The sequence below is a fragment of the Dermacentor silvarum genome, chromosome 4 (genome assembly GCF_013339745.2).
Source record: "Dermacentor silvarum isolate Dsil-2018 chromosome 4, BIME_Dsil_1.4, whole genome shotgun sequence".
NCBI classification, from domain to species: domain Eukaryota; kingdom Metazoa; phylum Arthropoda; class Arachnida; order Ixodida; family Ixodidae; genus Dermacentor; species Dermacentor silvarum.
The window spans coordinates 20,894,423-20,913,778 of NC_051157.2; the positions used below are offsets into that span (position 1 = coordinate 20,894,423).

Below are 19,356 nucleotides of genomic sequence, written 5' to 3' on the forward strand. Positions count from 1 at the left end.
CGAACTCCACGGCTACAACTTGTGAATTGCAATATGGGCCATCAGGTAATTAGTTAAAAACTTAATTAGTGAATTATTGGTAATTATTCAATTATGCATTTCAATTTCTTGTGCAAGTAATGTCCGCCTCTTCGAGTAGACCAGCTCATGAACGAAAATTGTGCTATCTGCCAAAGGCAACCTTTAAGAATTTTTGAAAGTGTTCGCTGAAACACCCTGTATATGTGTATATATATGACGTATATGTTCATGACGTATCTAGACGACCGCTTGTAATGCATTACCGGTCCACTTTATCGAGTGGAAAATGAAGCGTCGACGTGGCGAACGCCACGTGATAGCCAGCGAGGTTGCATTCCGAATTCAATCCAATCCTTTCTGGCGTCAATGCGCTGGCAATGTTTATGTTAGCTGTGCTGTTCACTTTATTTCCTTAAATAACCAGTTGGAGGTGTATTACACCTCCTCGACGAAAAACGGCGACGAAGGTGCCTCGACGAAAGTTTGAAGGGTTTCAGGACATTCGGACACACTCCCTGGATCCGGCCCCGACGGTTGGAACGTGTTGAAACTTTAATGGAGACTTGTTGCTACTACAGGTCAGGTCGGATGGCTTTATACGCACGCAGTGCTGTGGTCGCGCCAGAAAGCGTACTTTCAGCATCTAGCATTCTGACAAAGGTGCGAACAGGTCAACAAGGCGGTGCTGCGCTGACAGGTATAAAATTCTTTTATATGAACGAGTGGTTTCTGTAACCTAATGTACTGTAACGAATTAAGATTTTCTTTTAATGTTCGAAGTCAGTTTGCTTCAGATTTTCCACGTAATCTTCGTAATGACTTATCGTTTTATTGTGTGACATGATCACTTCTTTCAGTCGTAATGAAGCAGAGGTGCCCCTGTGTACGTGCTGACTGAAGAGGAAGACGAAGGACCGTGCCGTGATCGCGAGGGGACCTCGTGCTACGAACAGCCCTTGCAGTGCCTACCTGTATACCTAGCGTTCTTGCAACGTTATCGACAATAAACACCATCGCATTTGGTGGAGGTGCTGGGTTTTATATGCGCTAGAACAACACATATATATATATATATATATATATATATATATATATATATATATATATATATAGTAAGTTACTGTATATGCTCCCGCAGTCTTACTCTATAGTTCTAGTGCCGAGTGGGTGCGTAGTTACATGGTATTTTTTCACATCTCGCGGGCGTCGTTTCAGTTTTTTTTTCCCAGCTGGAAAAAGTAGGCAAGGCAATTAGCATCTCGCTCGCAACATTCCATATCAATCCATCTTATAATTGCCAACAACTTCCTGACACCTTGACTACTCGAGTTACAATTTGCGAGCCATAATTATGGTTGGCCATAACCATAATTGATTATGGCCAACAAAAATATATCAGGCGGTTGCTCAACTCGAGTGAGAATAATACGTACTTGGTTTTGTTCGCGTTAAATGATCGATCTTTAAAAAAAAAAAAAAAAAAGCTTGGCGCACACTCGTTGCCACATCCTGTACAGGCTATCTGACAGATCATGTGGGCGCCTTCGACGCCGCCCTCTTATTTATTTACTCTTGCCTTTGGATCTCTGGGTCGTTTCAAGGTATGTGCATAACTTACTAATCAACGCAAAACAGTAAGCACTGCAAAGCTGTGAAATGTACAATTAAGTAAAATAAAGTGTATACAATACTGAGGGGGAAATGTGACAGTTTTCCTAAACCTGAAGACAAGTAGCACTTCAGGGTACCTTAAACGTACTGCCATATACAAACTTAGACTACCGTAAAATACCGTAAAATAACCCACCTGCACACTGAAAGTTAGTCCAGCTCATATTTTCACTTCATTTGCTCTTCATATTAGGTAGGTTACCTCTCGGGAATTTACAGTAGTTTCATCTCCGCTCATAAAAAAATTAATGAACTAAACAAGGACCATGCAGTTACGCTAAAGTAGAACGTTCCATCAAACAGCCCTTGAAGACAGCAAAACAAAGAATGATCACAAAATTTAACCATAAATATTCAGCACTACCATGCAGTGCCTGGACAACTTAAAAGTTGGATTTAATTTTGACTTTTTATAGACTTAAAGTACTTGCTATACCTTAGAGGTTCACGATAGGACTGGGATACATAATGACACGTAATGATGTTATATACACTGAGTGTGACAGGACAATTCTTACACACTCAGTGGTGTTGCGCGACGGATCAAGCACCCAAGCAATAATGCTACCATAATTACAATGTCACGAAACTAAAATACAGCTTCAGTACTACTCCTAACGAAATTCAAAAGAGACGTGGGTGCGAACTCCTTTCGGCTAACTGTTCCGACAAAGCAGTCAGGGAGTTCCCGCTCTCTTCAATCATTCTTTTGGAATCGTGACTTCTATGCTTATTCCGCGCTATGCAGTGCAATTTTGATAACGATATTTGTCAACCAAATGGTCAAGTTATTCACGACAGTGAGTTTGGTCTTATCAAGTGATACTTCCAGCAAGCAACGTGGAGGAGCTTGCTACAATGCGCGATTCGGGCCAACAGGGAAGGGAGGGAGGGGGGGGGGGGAGGTCCGTAAGAGTCCACCTAGTGGACTGTCCATTTCGACCGCTGCTGATTGGCTGCAGCTGTATGAGGAGGAGACAGGTGCCCCCACCCACGCTTCTTGTCGCCCGTACAGCTACAGCCAATCAGCGACAGCCGTAATGGACAGTACACTAGGTGGACTCTTACAGAATAACCCCCCCCCACTGATGTCACGATACCCACGCACATACCAGCAGCGCTTCACATCAGAGTGCCGAACAGGGAAAGTATTCAGTTACGCTACGCACACAACAGCAGTATTCAGTCACGGCGGCTAACGAAGAGGCGTGGCTGTGAGCAGCTCTCCAAAAAGCCGAGCAAGGTTACAAAGCTCTCTCCTTTTACGAGAAATCATCGCGCGCCGCATGGGAGAGAAAGCGAATGGGATCAAGCCAAGGTGCGGAAACCGGACGCGCCTGGAGACGCCCACAAAACCTATAGTGGTGGTCCTCTGCCAGCGCTAGGGACACTTGAGCATACCGCGCATGCGTCGACCGGAAAGTGCGCAGCACCGCCCCGGCCGCGCCTAGCTATTCGACGAGCGCAATGTGGCGAGCAGCGCACAAAGCTCACACAATATGAGCAACAAAGGCCGTTCTCTCCTTCTATGTCCCACAACTTCCCGCTATTTGGCGTCAAAACACCAGCGGCGCACAAAGAGCCACCGGGAGATTAACACACAAGAGGAAAAACGGACGGGGTGTTGCTGCCTGGATGCAGGGAGCGGGTACTGTGGTACTGCATGGGTACCCTCTTAAACGTAAAGAAAAAAAATGACGAAGGGGGTCAATAAAACTGCGACTTGGGCGAGTTGGTAATGCTTCATTTTGATACAAAATAGCGCACATAAAAGAACCAGGGCGGATAGATGTAGAACGAAACACACCACTAGCGCTGGTGGTGTGTGGGTCAGTTGGTGGTGGTTGTTCATGTCAACCACTAGTGCAAACTGCTGTCACGCCAGAATGAAACGCAAACGGGAGGAAATAAAGAAAACATCTTACGCCTGCTTCCTTCAAAGATGTGAATGACACCTGGTGCTATTTGCGCGCCCTGTGCCAAGCGAGACATAGTACCGAAAAGTGGAAAGCCAACTTAGACTTTTAGTTCACTTTCTCATGTTCGTTTTTCACCCCAAAGTATGACAATGTTACGCCGACTGTCAAGTAAACTGGGGCTAGAATCTCTTCGAGTAAATATCTCCACTATTTTTCGAGCCTTCGTCTTCCCCTATGGGTTGTGGAAGGAATAAAGTTTGATCTGGTGTGATTTATTCTCACCTATATGCCGTGCACTGAAGCCAGAGCGAGCTACGGGCACCATAAGTAAAAAAACGAAGAAAAAAAACGAGCGAGAAACCCTGCATGTACTACAAGAGACGAAATGATCGCCCATTGTCTATACCGTTAGTCCTTTACAATCAACCGACTTCCGCGCAGGAAGTTGCACAATGGACGACTAACTATCACTTCTGACTGGCTTGTTCGGCCAATACTGAACATTTCAAGTGTCAATCTTCCCGTGAACATCTAGCTTGTTCTGATTGGTTCAAACGACACGGAGCCTTCGCTGCGCTATACATCTACCAGACCGCGCGCGCTACTCTGGCGCCATCTCGTAGCTGTAGTCGCCGCACTACGCTTCTCTTCTCACGATTTCGCCACACCCTCCTCCGCACGAGGATAGTGGAGAGGAGGGTGCAGCGGAACCATGAGGCGGAAAGCGGAGGAGGGTATGGCGAAATCGTGAGAAGAGAAGCGTAGTGCGGCGACTACGGCTATGAGATGGCGCCAGAGTAGCGCGCGCGGTCTGGTAGATTTGTCGGCGGCGGCTGCTCGCGCCCGCGCGTCACCCACGCGCTGGCTCTCGCGATTTCCAGATTAGCGAGGTAGTCGCGCCACACTTCGCTCCGTTTACAAGGGGCCGCACGAGACAGACTGTGCGCGCCAGCCAATATATCGCGAAATGAAAATACGAATACAGCTGCACTCAAATTAAGGGAGTATCGTAATCGTCGGTTAACATATTTTAAATAGAATGGGGTAAATGTTACAGCAATATTGACTTTATTATCAGCTAGGTGTGGACGCTAGAAGTGCCCCATACCGTACAGAGTGAACATGTAAAGACAGCGTGTTTCGCCAAAATAAACTTGAATTAATTCGAGGACTACAGACAAACAACATTAAATTAAGAACTACAGCCTGCCTTTGGCCATATATATATATATATATAGAAGTAACACAATGAATAATCACCCCTTTCCGAGTGCACGTTTAGCTTGCCGAGAAATACTGATTTCTCGAGGCAACCATGGTCATTTGCTCGCTGCTGTGCGAGGCTGTCAAGATAATTACGCGAGTCTCCTCTAAAGATAATTAGCGTGAGCCACCGACAACCTGCAGCTTCGAAATAGCAACGCCTGGAAGCATGCAGCAACAAGAAGACGGCAAGCGTGTTGGAATGTTACCGCTGTTTAGTCTCAGAAATTGCTCGATGAACGGTCATCTCCTGCATAAATAAACTGCCATCTCAAATTTATCTAGTCGCCTTCGCGGTAGTGCTGGCCAAATGTTTATCCAAGCCGTCCCTCACAGCACCGTCTCGTATGAGGAGGACAGCGCACTCTCGCTAAGGAAACGCCAGTAAACTGCAACGCTGTGCACTGAAATTTTACTTATCGGGTCGTAAATCCCTTGCGTTGATTACCTTTTTTTTTTAGTAGCGGCCGATACCACGTCTCTACAGAAAAACATAAAACAGACACCGCTTGCCTTAACATTTTCTTTAATATGGTTTCTTTTCTCTTTTCCCTTTCGCGTGCTCTGTGCGTGCGTGGCGAACTTATCTGAGACTACACGCCATCGTCAAGTCGCTAACAGGAAACGTGTCCTTATACAGAGTTAAATATAGCAAACTAACGTGGTAGAATCGTTTGTGAACCTTCCAAAGATCAAGAAAGTCTCTAAGCGGGCTCTCGCTTATACTGAGAATGTCATACCTTAAAGGCCGTCGGTATACTGTGCACAGAGACCTTGTCGGAGCTTGCTGTGCGGACATTTCCATCGAGTAATTTCTATACATACAGCAGAGTAAAGTTAAGGGTTTCTCTTCCTTTCATTCTTTCTTTTTTTTTTTTTTTTGTCCCCTGATCAGAGGCTGTCAGTAACTCTCTGGGGGGTGCATGCCCAAGATTGGCCCTTCCTTTCACGTACACTGCTCTAGATCTACTGGTTTTCCCAGTGCGAACGTCGAAGTAGCGTTGTCGGGGCATAATTCGGCAAATCAAAGAGCACGCGCAGCAATGACCGATTCCAACATGGGTAAATATGCATGTATTTACAGCGTAAATCGTAACGGGATGAACGCTTCTGCTATTGCAAATTACAATTTTTTTAATGTCTTAATATACTCATGTTCACAAAATGTGTGACAAGGGCCAATGTATTGACCCTGGCTACCTGGTACAGAGCGCATCATCTACGCACAGCGCACTACGCGCAACAGCTTTTCGACGCCTCTGCGATGAAAGCGTGGGCTACAGCAGACCTTTCTAGCATGCCAGGTCGCGTCTAACCTAACCCCTAGGAATGCACCGGCTCTGAATCGCAAAAGCGTTCAATGCAGTGAAACCAGCACAGAGGACACAGCTAGAGGACGAACCGCTCGTCTGTACACAGCGCCGCCACGCGCTTCCGTCATGACGTATATACCGACATGTGGCCCATATCATAACATTGGTCTAGAATCGCATGTCGCAGTTGGGCAACACAGTAACCGACAGCTGAACAGCCGATGCCGGATCTCCGGTTGCGGTCCAAACGCTTTTTTGACCTTTTATGTTCCGACGCGTAAAAAAAAAAAAAAAAAAAAGAAAAAAAACCCTCAGTGGACAGGAGGCCTGTGAAGTGGCTGTCCGACAGCTCCAAATTATCGTTCACTGTTAGCGATTCCCAACGTTCACAGGAGCTGCAATATGTCGCACGCGCGGAAGCAGCCACAACGTTGCTGAGCGTCAGGATAACGCACACATGCTGTTGATCGCCAAACTCGGTACTAAGGCGAAGTGAAGAGTATAGATTCAATATTTTTTTTCAGGTACCTGGTACTTGAATAATGCCAGTGCATGCCAGTCCTTATTAGGCTTCCGATTTTGCGGCTTCCCTCTTAAGCTAAAATTAGCGACTATTTTCCGCTGTTTTACATTTATTTATTTCAAAAAATCGGTGCGTACCGATTCGATGCCTACAAAGACGTCACACACCGGCTAATACCACGGAACAAGTGGGATGCTGTAGGAAGCCGCCATCTGAGGGAGAGATACTACTCCTCGACTCCTTTTATGGGGGCACTCCTCCACCGCAGTGCTTCGGACGCAAACTTCCACTGCTTGTATATGAGCAGGCGATATACGCGAGACATACCGGCAAAGGGAAAGAAAGGAGCCGGGTGAGGTGAAATAAGTTTTTTACTTAAACATACGAACAAGCGCTTGGCATATAGGATACGAGAGAACTGAACAACGACAGAAGTTGTCCTCCGCGTTAGTGACCATGCAGCTTCTGCAGCGTCAGGCGGGTGCAAAAGACACGCCTATTGAAAAGTTTACCGCTTTCTCAACACTCTCCTACTACCCCCTTTTCCACTTTCGGCGCCGCCACCTTGAACAAATACAGATGCAACACGGAGGACACTAACCAGCTTGGCAGCGAATGCATCCTAAACTTCTACAGAACGCTGCCACAAGTTGGGATCACGGAGACGCGCCTTGTCACGCATTTTGTGATCAGGAGTATACATAGATAAAATGAGGCAGAAGATCGCGTTTTTTTTTTTTTTTTGAGGGGGGGGGGGGGGGGGGGGATAGGATAAACAGTCCCACCTTCGTACGTGTGTCTATTACTCATGACTGATCAATTTGCTTCAACACATCCTGAAGCCAAACATGGGCTAACGCCGCCGCGGAGGGCTCAGGATTATCTTTCGATTTGTATTTTTCAACGTGCACCCAAAGCTCAGATAACGAGCGTTTGTGATGTTCTGCCTCCCCATGAGAAAGAATGTGCCCGCGGCGGCCGACAATAGAACCCGCGATTTGTGCCGCTTGTAAACAGAACAGGCCCCACTACTAACTTTTACGGGCACCGATGGCATTACTACATGTGCTATAATCCTATCCTAACATTTATGCTAACACGTGCTAATCCTATCCTAACATTTATGCTAACATATGCTAATCCTAGTCGTAACATTTATGGGTGGTAATTGATGCTACTGATACTAATGGTATATTTGTTCACTTTCTGACAAGCCGTTAAGCGCATGGGCTTTGGTTAATGACTGACAACACACTGCACAGGAGCACATAATATATATCTATATGACTCCACACGTTCGGCGTTCTATTCTCTCATAAAAGATGCGGAAACGATCAGGCATTCTTGCGAGTTCCGTAACATGGGTACAAGAGATATAGAAAACGTGGTATGCCACATGTTTTTCGCACGAAACTAAGTACACGCACTTCGGTGGCTGTCTTCGGACTTGGCTGTCCTGTGATTGCCAAATGAATAACTATACGAGACGACAATAATTTCTTGAATGTAAACTAGCGTGTTTCAGGAATGACTGGAAGCTAATCTGACCCTGTGTAAAACGTCGCCGCTTCTGCGCATGCACATAACTGCACTTGGAAATTTCTGCATCGCCTTCAAAAACGGTCTCGCATCGAGGTTGCGGCGCACTTTAAAGAAGCCACCATAATGAAAACTATAAGCAGTGCTCAGTAGCGCAACCCAGGATCTCTGCCGGGGGGGGGGGGGGGGGGGGGGGGGGGGGGGGGAAGCAAGCACTTTGCATAATATGCAATTTCCTTGATTCAGCCAGAAGAATCCAACAGCAAATAAAATGCATAATAATTATAATAATTTAATGACATCAAGGACGATGTTTATTTTTTCAGCGTTTTACTCATATAAGAGTGAATGAATAAATACAAGAGAGTGATAGTACTTTTGTTATTCAGGAAAATTCGACTTCAAGCCACCTCCTGAATTGTAATGACAATGTGAACAGAGCACTGAAGGTACACGTTGGGCTGGTGGGGCTGGACGCTTGGGGGGGTTACAACACCCGAATCCCCCCTGTCGGTGCGTCACTAGGCAGTGCTATTCCACGACGGCGTCTACGATGGACGCGGTGGGTTTGAACCCGCGACCTTACGTTTAACAGCGCAATTACGACATCACAGAGCTCTTAAGCTAAGTATTATTTATAAATTCTTCAAAAAGAATGCGTAAAGAAGATTGATTGATAGATTGATTGAATTGATTGATTGATTGATTGATTGATTATTGATTGATTGATTGTGAAACTGTTGCCCGCAGTGAAGCTGGTAGCTCAAACTCCGCCAACATCTGCGCACCTCACTTGCGCGCACTTGCGGATTGGCTTGAGACCCGCACATTTCGTAGTAATAAACTTGTTCGCGAAGAACCCCAGACGGCGGAAACCACTTGTAAACCATTTCATTGTTGGTTCTTGGTATTTCCATGACGAAAACGTCGTGCTGTCATGATACAGTTGAATATTCAAGGTAAAAACGAATTGCTAGACGTCACAAAAAAAAAACGTTCGTAGAACCCATATTCGTATTACACTAAGGGGAAACTACGATGACGCACTTGACCCAGAATTGGAGAAAAAAGAAACAATGAGGAAAGAAAAGATGAAAATCACATCGTACGGAAGTTCTTGTCAACAGTGCTTCGCAGAACAGATATGACAAGCAATTTCCAAGAGAAACAGGTGTTGAGTGGCACGCGAGCTTCTCGGTGCTTTGTGTGTGTGTGAAATACCGTACAGCACTAGGAGAGGTTACGATAGGTGCACCAACTAAGCCAAGCTGTGTTTTTAAAGCTAGCTGCCAAAATCATGCACACTGGACGCAGACGCCATTGCAGTATGCATGGGGTGGGGGTTCTTTTGCATTACGAAACGTGTATTCCACTGTGATAACGTCTCAGTGTACCAAACTCGCAGGTGCGCTGAATCAGCAAAAAAAAGAGGAAGAGAACGCGAGCAGCGTAAGCAAAAAAAAAAAAAAAGAATGACTATGGTCACCCCGATACGCGCAAGAAAATCGGGAAGGAAGAAAGCAGAGAACCCAGTCCCTTCGTCGGGAAGTGCTGCCCACACTCGAAGCATTTCCCGGGCGCGTAAGGGATATGAGGAAAAATCGCCGCGGTGGGAGTAGGCACAAAATCCCCCTCTAACGATTTCTTGTTTTCACGTGGCTCAACGGAAATCGGAAGGCGAGGAGTTCCTTCCGTGAGTGGCACGTCCCCAAAGCGAGAGCAAACCCTAGACCGAAGGGGGGGGGGGGGGGGGGGGGGGGGTGCGCTGTATCCTTTCTCAGCCAAACACCTCGAACTGTCGAAAAGCATGGCGCTTCACGCGGCGACGGCCAGAATAAACGAAACAGAACGGCGTGGTTAGTAGTAGTACAGTCGAGAACAGATATATCGAACGCACATATAACGAAATATTGAGTGTAACGAACAGCGGTAACATTCTCTCGTAAACTGTTGAATAAAATTTCTATTTTATATGTCGAATTACTTACAGATCGAACTTTTTGTGATTCCCTTCAGATTCGATATATCCGCAGGTTGGACTGTAGTAGAAAAAGTAGTAGTAGCAACTGGATGTCTATCAAAATACAGGGTTTGTCCGAAAAGTAATATCAGTGATTGTATTGTGAAGCGACTATACGTTGCAGCGCGCTAGGACCGGTTGGGATTGGTGAGGGGGAAGTTAGCTGACGCACGCGCTGTCGCTCAGTCGTCTGCGACCATCTGGAGAGTAAGTACAGGCTTTTCCGAGAAAGTCGCTTTCATTTCCCGCGCAAGCCGAAATGCAGCGCTGTATATCGGAATGTCAAGTTTACCGGTGGCAAAACACCTTTTTAGAGGGTCGTGAAGAGGGCAGCGATGAAGCCCGCACTGGACGGCCATCAACGACCATCACCCCCGAAAATGTGATGCTTATGAGATTTCTTGAACTCAGACCGTCGTTGGAGTGTCCGTTTAGCTGCACAGAAACTAAACATCCCAAAAAGTACCGTTCACGAGATTTTGACGAATAATTTGCAGATGCGAAAAAGCGTGCGCGAAGATCGTGCCCAAAGGGTTACCGGACGACCAAAATTAACGCCGATTTGAAACGCGTCAGGAACTTTGGGACTTGTATGAAAGTGACCCCCCCCCCCCCCCCTTTTCAGGCGATGTCATCACAGGTGACAAGTCTTGGGTGTTTGAATACGACCCCGAAAAAAAAAAAAAAGGCAAAGTACCAAGTGGCACTGCTCGGCTTCCCCTTGCCCCAAGAAGGCTAGAATGAGCGAGTCAAAGGTCAAGACCCAGCTCATTGTGTTCATTTATATCGGGGCTGGTCCACCATGAGTTTGGCGTTGACGGTTGTACCATGTGGTACAAACTGTACCTGGAAATGCTCAAGAGACTCAAACGAAGGGTTCATCGCGGCCGGACTGACATCGGGGGCGATTAGAAACTTGAGCATGACAACGCGCGAGCCCCCACCGCCTTCCTCGTGACCTGCTTCCTGGCTGATTCAAATGCGCCAACGGTCCTGCAGCCACCCTACAGTCCTGGCGTGGCTCCCCTAGACTTCGTTTTGTTTCCGCGCTTGAAAACTCCCATGAGAGGGCATATTTTCGGGACAGTTGACAAAGAGGCTTGCACCAAGGCTCTAAAGGACATACCGGAGGAGGCCTCACGTGACGCCTTCGATGCCTGGAAATCTCGCTGGAAGCGATGTATCGACGCAGGAGGAGCCTATTTTGAAACATTTTAACGTGTTGTATCAATCTGATCAATAAATTGTTTTTAATGGACTCACTGACATTACTTTTCGGACACATCTTGTAGATGAAACGAAAGGAAATTAGAAAATTACTGCTGACCGCACTGTGTTTAGCGTAGGCTCCCGACACCTGAACGGCGGTCAGCAGTGGGGGTACGGGGGTAGGTGGTCGTGAAAGCAAAACCAACGTCGCCGAGTGTGCGGGCGTTGTTTCTATACAGCGCTTCGAAGGCCGGGTGTTTGTGAACCACGCGACGTTATAGGTTGCTCACAAGTTAGGAGAATGTGCGCCCATCAGTTCGCACAACGTGAGTTCTCTCTTCCCAACCTCCTTCAGAAGGCAAAGCACTAACAGTCGAACCCGGATATGCCGAATCTGAAGGGGATCACAAAAATGTTCGATATATAGGTAATTCGATATAAAAAATAAGAACTTTATAGAAAATTTTTCATGGGAATTTTACAGCTGTTCGATATACACATTAATTCGTTATACGCGGGTTCGATATATCCGGGTTCGACAGTACAACGAAGCGTCTTTACGGGAACACGGCTTCAACGTGAAGTACCAATGAATACCGTCGCATGAGGGCGTTGAGTGGTACGCTGGTAGTTTGGTCAAAAGTGCACGGATGCGGCACGCTGGGCTTGGAGCGCAATGTTACCTTGTCCACTCTCAAAGCGTTTGGGAACAATGTTGTGCCTCTATACGCCCGCCTAATGTGCCAGACAGACCTGCCGACCTTAGAATTCGAGAAGCATTATACAATGGAAGGCAAAAAGTACTAAAGTAGGTTGAAAAATACTAAAAAAAAAAGCATTATTTAGTATGTTTACTGTTTATTAAAGAGTCACATACTTTGTACTGCAGGGGTGCTGTGAACAGGCACGCTGCTCTGTATAGTCGCAGCTCTGTGCCGCCGACAAGTGGAAATGTTCGTGAAGTTTATTAATGTAATATTCACGTAGCGGCTGTCGAAGATTCAGTTGCAATTATGTATTGGTTCTATCAGTTGATGTCACTGCCGCGCGGGTAAGCCCGCACAATCCGAAAAAATTGGGCCATAACAAATCACTCGAGTGGTGGGTGTATAGTTGCCTTTCTTCTGAAGTTGTTTTAGCGCTAAGCAGTACGGAAGTCGAAAGCCGCGAAATATTTGTGTCAATACGACAATCGTAAGTTAGCGCTAGAAAAGCAGGCATTTTACGATAAAATCGTATAAATGTTGGCCGGTATATGTAATCAAGGGCCCCCGCCACGCCCAGGCTTCCGTGTTCTGTGGAATACAGACCGCATATATTGAATATGTATTCAACGGCCATAAGTAGTTCAATCATTCCTACAGTTACTTTCTCTGATCAATTACGCGGCTGGAATACGCATAACCAGTGTGGGACCCTTGCAAGAATACTTTAATAGATACATGGAAGGCTGTGCACAACCGTTCTGACCGCTTCATGTTAAATAACTACCATGTAGAACATCCAGCGTTTCACAAATGAAAGAAACTCTGAAGTTGGGAATTCCTAAGGACGCGCTGGAATAGATCTGTCGTATATGCTTGTATCACAAAATATTTTACCATCCTACTCTCCCTTTTTTTTCTGCATACAGCCAGCAGCATTTATATCCTCACGTCGCGATCATCCCTTTAAAGTGAGCACACCACACGGTAAGACACATACTTATAGCACTTCATTTTTCATAAAAACCAGTAATGATTGGAACAACCTGCCTTTTCGTATACCAGACATTGGCCTCTTCAAGAGCGTAATAACCATCTTATTAACAGTTTACGTATAGTACAGGATAGCTATGTCGATGTTTCGTTTTTATATTGAGACTTTATTTTTATTTTATTTATTTTTTTTTGCCTCTGATGCGCCGTATAAATTAATTTCTTTATTGCATTGCCCTTACCCTCTGAAATATATACGCCTGTATACTCCGAAGATAATAGAAATATTAATTAATGAATGTTAACAAAGCCAGCCTCAGGGCCAATAACCTTTTGCTGATGTCGAGCAAGCTGCCCTACTCTGCATCGGGCACGACAGTACATAAACAAGACAATCCCGAAGTAGCAATATCGCTCATTTCACTTGCGGTGCGCATACTCGGGCGTCGGTGCGCCTTGGCCCCATATAAGCACCGAGATCGGGCTGCGCGCGCGGACGTACCAGCCCGATCTCGGAGCGAATCTGCCAAACGTTTCAGCAAGCGTCCTAAAAAAGCACAGAAAAGCCAATTTTTTTTTTTTCTTGCAACATAGGAATTTTGCGCGAGCCGAACAATCACAATACAGTCACAAACGACAGCACCCGTTCTGTGTTTGTGTCCGCAGGATGGTCTTGTCCTGAGCAAGTTGGCGTTGCGTTTCACCAAAAAAGAGCGAAATTCAACGGTCTATGTCTGTAGAACAAGAAAGTAAGCAACAGGTTGGTAGGGATTCATGGCACCTTAAAAGCAAGGCGTACAAAGCATGGTCACATGGGCATGCCCACCCCCCATGCACAGATAGTTTTCTGTCTCCCTTCTTTACCGTCACTGCGCCACTTTTCAGTTGATAGTCAGCGTTTGTGTTTTTCGTTCATCTTAACGACTCTGTGCTTATGGCGCCTGCCTTTTGTCGACGTTGTGGTCGTGCTTCGCGATAAACGATGCACCAACTTGGACAACTAGATGATGTACTCTGACACATTTTCTGGCGGACTGCTTCCTGAACGCTTTCGTCATGAATGAGGATTCTGAGGCTTCCCAACTTCTGTAGCCGCATTTTGAACACCCCCCGTCCCCACTCTTCCCCGGTACTTTTCGCTATCATGTAAGTGCACGTTATACAAAACTTATTGTAGCTACAGACATACACACGGCAGAAAGGCTGCCGCCAGAACTCTTTCAGCGTACGGCCAACGGTCTCAGAGACCGTTGGTATATAGCATTGATACATTCACCGGTGCCGAGTGAATAAACGATAAAATACCCTATGCGTATTTGTTCGCCGTATCAAGGCTGCTCTATGTAGACTATACCGTGTCGCAAATTAATGACGCAATGATCGGCACTTACGCCAGTCTCCGCACATCGACGCAGCGCTTATGAAATCACCCTTTGAAGAAGGCAAAGCCGATAACTCCCACGTCTATCTAGGTAACCAGGCTACAAATGCCGGCTAACACAGAAACCCGCAGAAAGCATTATTTAAATGCTAGTGGTGTGCGAGAAACGAATCTCGAAGGGGTCGAGCGTTATACGGATTGTGTCGCGTTCTTTCACTATTGCGAAATTTTATGGACGACACAACTAAATACGCGCTAACAGACGATCGTGCCGCCTTCATAAACGCATGCGGGAATATGGTGGCGGCACGATCGTTGAACATATCATTGAACCTAATTTTGTTAAGGGGGCTAGAGTTACTATGTTCCTACTCATGAGACGACTTACATGCGGCATCAAGTGTTGATGTTGAAAGGATCTCTTCATTCGTCGTCACATGTTTTATTGACGAATAACGCAAGATAATAAGCCTCAGTCTCGGTATAATTTTTCCACAATATGTACAGTCAATACAAAACTTGTGGTGAGGATGGGGAAGAAGCTGCGAAAGTAGCTGGTCTGCGCAGACCGCTCTGCCTAGCGATATGAACTGCACGCAGGAAGAAAAAAGCAGAAGGTTTTGTGGAATGACACGGAAGTGACTGAGGCACTGCCGACAAAAGGTAAAGCGCCTGTTTATAAACAACACTTTCATAGTGAAAATAGAAGATAAATTCAAACGGTTTATCCTGGCATCTGTAGTACGAATTATTTTGTGTCGCAGCATCAATGAGCGTCAGCGAAAACACGCTCATTGTGCCAAAATTCTTCAGTAGCACCAAGTCAACGTGATGCACAACGTGATGCACGAATTCAAACGATATGCCATCATGCTGTCGAATCCTTTCGTGACGGTGCGTTAACTTATTTTACACCGCCTTCCACAGGTCATCGACAAAACGAAACCAACAAAGTCACCTGCGGCAAAGGTTGACTTCACAAAGCGCACGTTAGATAACCTTCACGGCGCCCATTCGCATCAATCCCGTCCATCTGAGGTGACTGCTGTCGTGTTTGCAAGAAGCTACACGCAACCAAGGTGGAAGGGTCACTGTCGGATAAAGTGGGCAAGTCTCCATATTCTACGTAGCCTTTTGACTACAGCACTTCGGTTGTATGCGTGACTGAAGTTGTCAGTGGTTCTTGAAGAGCGAACAAGAAACAGGGATCGAAAAAGCGTCACAATTTTACACTGCAGCGAAGACGTATAGTCGTTGATGACAAACGGAGGACACACGCTAAAATCTTCAACCGCGGTTCGCGCAGTCACAACCTACACACGGATTTATCACACGTTCATTCGTTTCCCACTGCTGGGCGCGAGCGAGTTACAGTGATTTGGGACCAAAAGTCACCTCATAGGTCGTGAGGTGACCGTGCACGCTGGGCAAACTCCTTCACAGGAGGGCGACAGTGGGATAGTAACGGTGCATCCTTAAGAGAGGCGCGCGACTCCCCCCAATGCGGATACAAAAATAAATAAAAGATTGGCTCCGGTTACTTCTCACGCCGGGTGTCCACCCCCACTCAAGTTTAGCAAAAGGTCTGCCAAGATTTCATACAAGGGGAAGAAGCGAAAGAGCACGAACGCGGCCGGCAACGCGACACGCTGCACCGACTGACCCAGAAAGACGATAGTAAGCGAGACTTACCGGGCTTCTGAAACATGACGAAAATCGTGAAGAAAGGTGCTGCAATTAGAAATAACGCGACGTAGAAGGGCACTGGCCTCCTCGGGAGCATCGTGCGGCCTGCCGATGTCTGTTTGTTGTCACAGTTTTCCACACACGAGAGAGACGTCGAGGGGCGGCAGCGCTCGCAGCAGCGTGGGTCCGCGTAAAGCACCACTCATACACAGAGCGTCCCCACGAAGCCGCCCGGTCTCATAGTCGCACAGGCACGTGTTCGAACTGGCGCTCTGACAGTTAAGCACATGCATTTATAACACAGCACTGCGTCAAGAGCCTCCGGAGCTCACATGCCGAAACAGCTGCGTTGCAGAGCACAACATACTCCACCGTCCCCACTACTCGGCGGCTCGATCACAGAACATCGTCGCTGGTTGCTGCCGCTTGCGTGATCGCAGTTCACTCGAACGCCGCCAGGGGAAGAAAACTTCTGCTAGTTTCTCTCCGCAGTTAACAGATGGCGCAACATCAGCAGCCGCCTTTCGCCGCTTATTCTGCGCGTCGCATCATTTGAAACAGGCGTCGTTCTTTTTTATTGTTTTTGTGATGTTTGACATGCCAGCCTTGCTTGTACCCAAGCCCTTGACCTAGCTAAAGCTTTTCGATGTGCTAAATAAAGCTTTTGGATCTGTTAAAGAAACATTTGAATGCGTTAAAGAAAGAAAGGACGCGGATTTAGTGCAATATAAACATAATTAAGTGCGAAGGGGTACGTGCACCTGAGGTAACTGGATATGTGCCCCTGGGTATGTGCTGCTCTTGACTAAACCTCGCTGACGCCAACTTGGCGCCAAATATGTGGCGCCTGAATTTGTGATGACTATGAAGATGATTGTGATATCACGATGATGGCAACTGTTGACAAGATCGAAATCATGCAGAACTCATCTCACGATGACATTATAGCGATTAGCATTCAAGCATAGAGCGATGAAGTTTATTTTTTCTCTTGAAATAAAGATCAATAACACGGGAGGAGGTCCCCTATATAGTCAACTGTATTGGGACCTCCTGTCAAAACTAACTCAAGTGAACAATAAAGTACAATTTAATAAAGACTCTAGGTACAACTCGAATGGGACATAAGGAACGTTTTTAAGTTTTGTTTAGAGGCATGTTTCTTCGAAAGTATCACAGCCAGTGGTAATGCCATCCAAATTTAAAAACACAGTACAAAAGCATGCGCTGGTGGACGAATATAAAATATTGCTATGAGAAACAAAAAAGAGACGAGGAAAAGAAAAAGGAAAGAACACATTCAATAAACAACATACACTTAAAAGGAAACTTTAGCTCGGGCCCAACTCCGACGCAGCCTATTCAAATACATGTAAAACGCAGAAACGCTTTTCTGAGATAACCCTTGGACCTATTTTCATGACATTTCTTGCATTTGAGAGAGAAAGTTAAATTCTAGTGATTGTTGGAAGCGGAATTTCGATTTAGGGCCTGAATTCTGTTAAAAGAATTTCGAAAAATTCGGAAGTTCGAAAAAAAATAGAAGCACGAACTTTACAAATTAATATCTCTGCAACAAGAATAGATATCGCGGTTCTGTAAACGGCATCCATAAGATCTTTCAAAGCGGACCAATTCGATACGTAAATTTATATCTTACGTGAATTGGTTACGTTTTGTACAAGGGTTCTGCAAAAGCTGTATTTCCATATTACTAATGTTATTGAGATTCATGTGTAACATATAAGCTTTGTCCGCTTTAGATGTTCCATTAGATGCAATTCACAAAATTGTGATATCACTTTTCATTGCTGATAGAGTTTTAAACGTGGTAGTTTCGTTTTCATAAAATTTGCGATTTTTGCTAATTTTTAATAAAAAAATGACAATCTAACTAAAAAATTCGAAACGAACAGTCACTAGATTTTAACTTTCTCTTTTAAATACAACAAACCTGGTCTAATTTGGTACAGTGGTTGCCGAGAAAAACGAATTCTCCTTTTACGTGTATTTACATAGAAGCACCCGAGCTAAATTAAGCTTCCTCTTAATAAACAAAGGTCTGCTGAAAAAAAAAAAGAAACAAAACGCACCGCAAGGCTAGAGGAATATAAAATTCTGCTATGCAAAAAAAAAAAGCGCGAAACGCAATAGTCAAATATATAAGCAGACATATTCGAACGAAGAATATTCAGCAATTTACACATTTGCTAAATAGTAATTCACGAGGCACGGTAAAACTGTAGGCACAACTCGAATTTGACATAAAAAATGTTTTTAAATTTTATTGAGGCATGATTTTTCGAAAATATCACACCAAATTGAAAAATGCAGCGACGCACCATACTGCTGTAGCCGGGCTGCAACACTCCATTTGCTAGTAGATACAGCGTTTGACCGCTGGCGCCACAGCTGCGCCGCTCGCGCGTACCGCGTTTCTAGGTGGTTCCGTTCACCGAGGGCGCTCGAACGCAATCACGTGGTTCGCAGCGAATGCAAACCTTGGAAGCGTGGCTGTATGGCTGAGTGGTTACGGCGCTCGCTTCGGGATCATGCGTACGCAGGTTCGCAACCCGCTTTGGCTAGACTTATTTTCTTAAATCACGCTTTTCCCTTTTTTTTCCCTCTCTGTTTGCCAGCGCGGTCGCTTGAACCCCGGTGCCACGGCGGCAGCCGTGGTACCGGGCGCCGACGCGAAGCGGCGGTCGTTGGGGTGAAGCCGGGCTCGTCTCACGCGGATGGATGGATGCTAGGAGCGTCCCCTTTGGAACGGGGCGGTGGGTTGCGCCGCAATTGTTATAATGTCCTACCTATCTTCAAAAATAAAAGAAAAAAATATGCGATGAATTCCTCGAACCAAACTTTCTGAACCCCTATTGGGAACTTCGTTTTTGTATGCCTCCGTTAATTGTTTGTCGTTTCCCTACTTTTCTTCCACCAATCTTCCAATCGCCTCTTAATCTCTACTGCGGACACGTCTATTTCCCCTTGCTATCCCTCAAACCAAGGGCTTCAAGGAGGCCAATGGAGCCTAAATCGACCACTGGGCAGATATCTCCACATTCTAATAAAACATGCTCCATCGTTTCCCCAGCTTTAGTGCAGCAAGCACAT

At 45.9% G+C, this 19,356-nt stretch overlaps 1 protein-coding gene across 3 annotated transcripts in view; it reads right to left on the reverse strand.

The window, feature by feature from the left end:
• LOC119449595 (alpha-1,3-mannosyl-glycoprotein 4-beta-N-acetylglucosaminyltransferase B-like) overlaps positions 1-16,642 on the reverse strand; it is a 173,983-nt gene extending 157,341 nt beyond the window's left edge. For 2 of the 3 annotated variants that reach the window (XM_049665327.1, XM_037712807.2), the window contains exon 1: positions 16,326-16,642. Coding sequence is in view for 2 of the 3 variants with exons in the window: in XM_037712807.2 (XP_037568735.1) it covers positions 16,326-16,339 (14 nt within the window). In the remaining variant the exon portion in view is untranslated. Of the gene's footprint in view, positions 1-16,248 lie in introns of all 3 variants that reach the window. The other variant, XM_037712808.2, reaches the window with a different exon arrangement.
• Between the last annotated feature and the right edge of the window lie 2,714 nt (positions 16,643-19,356).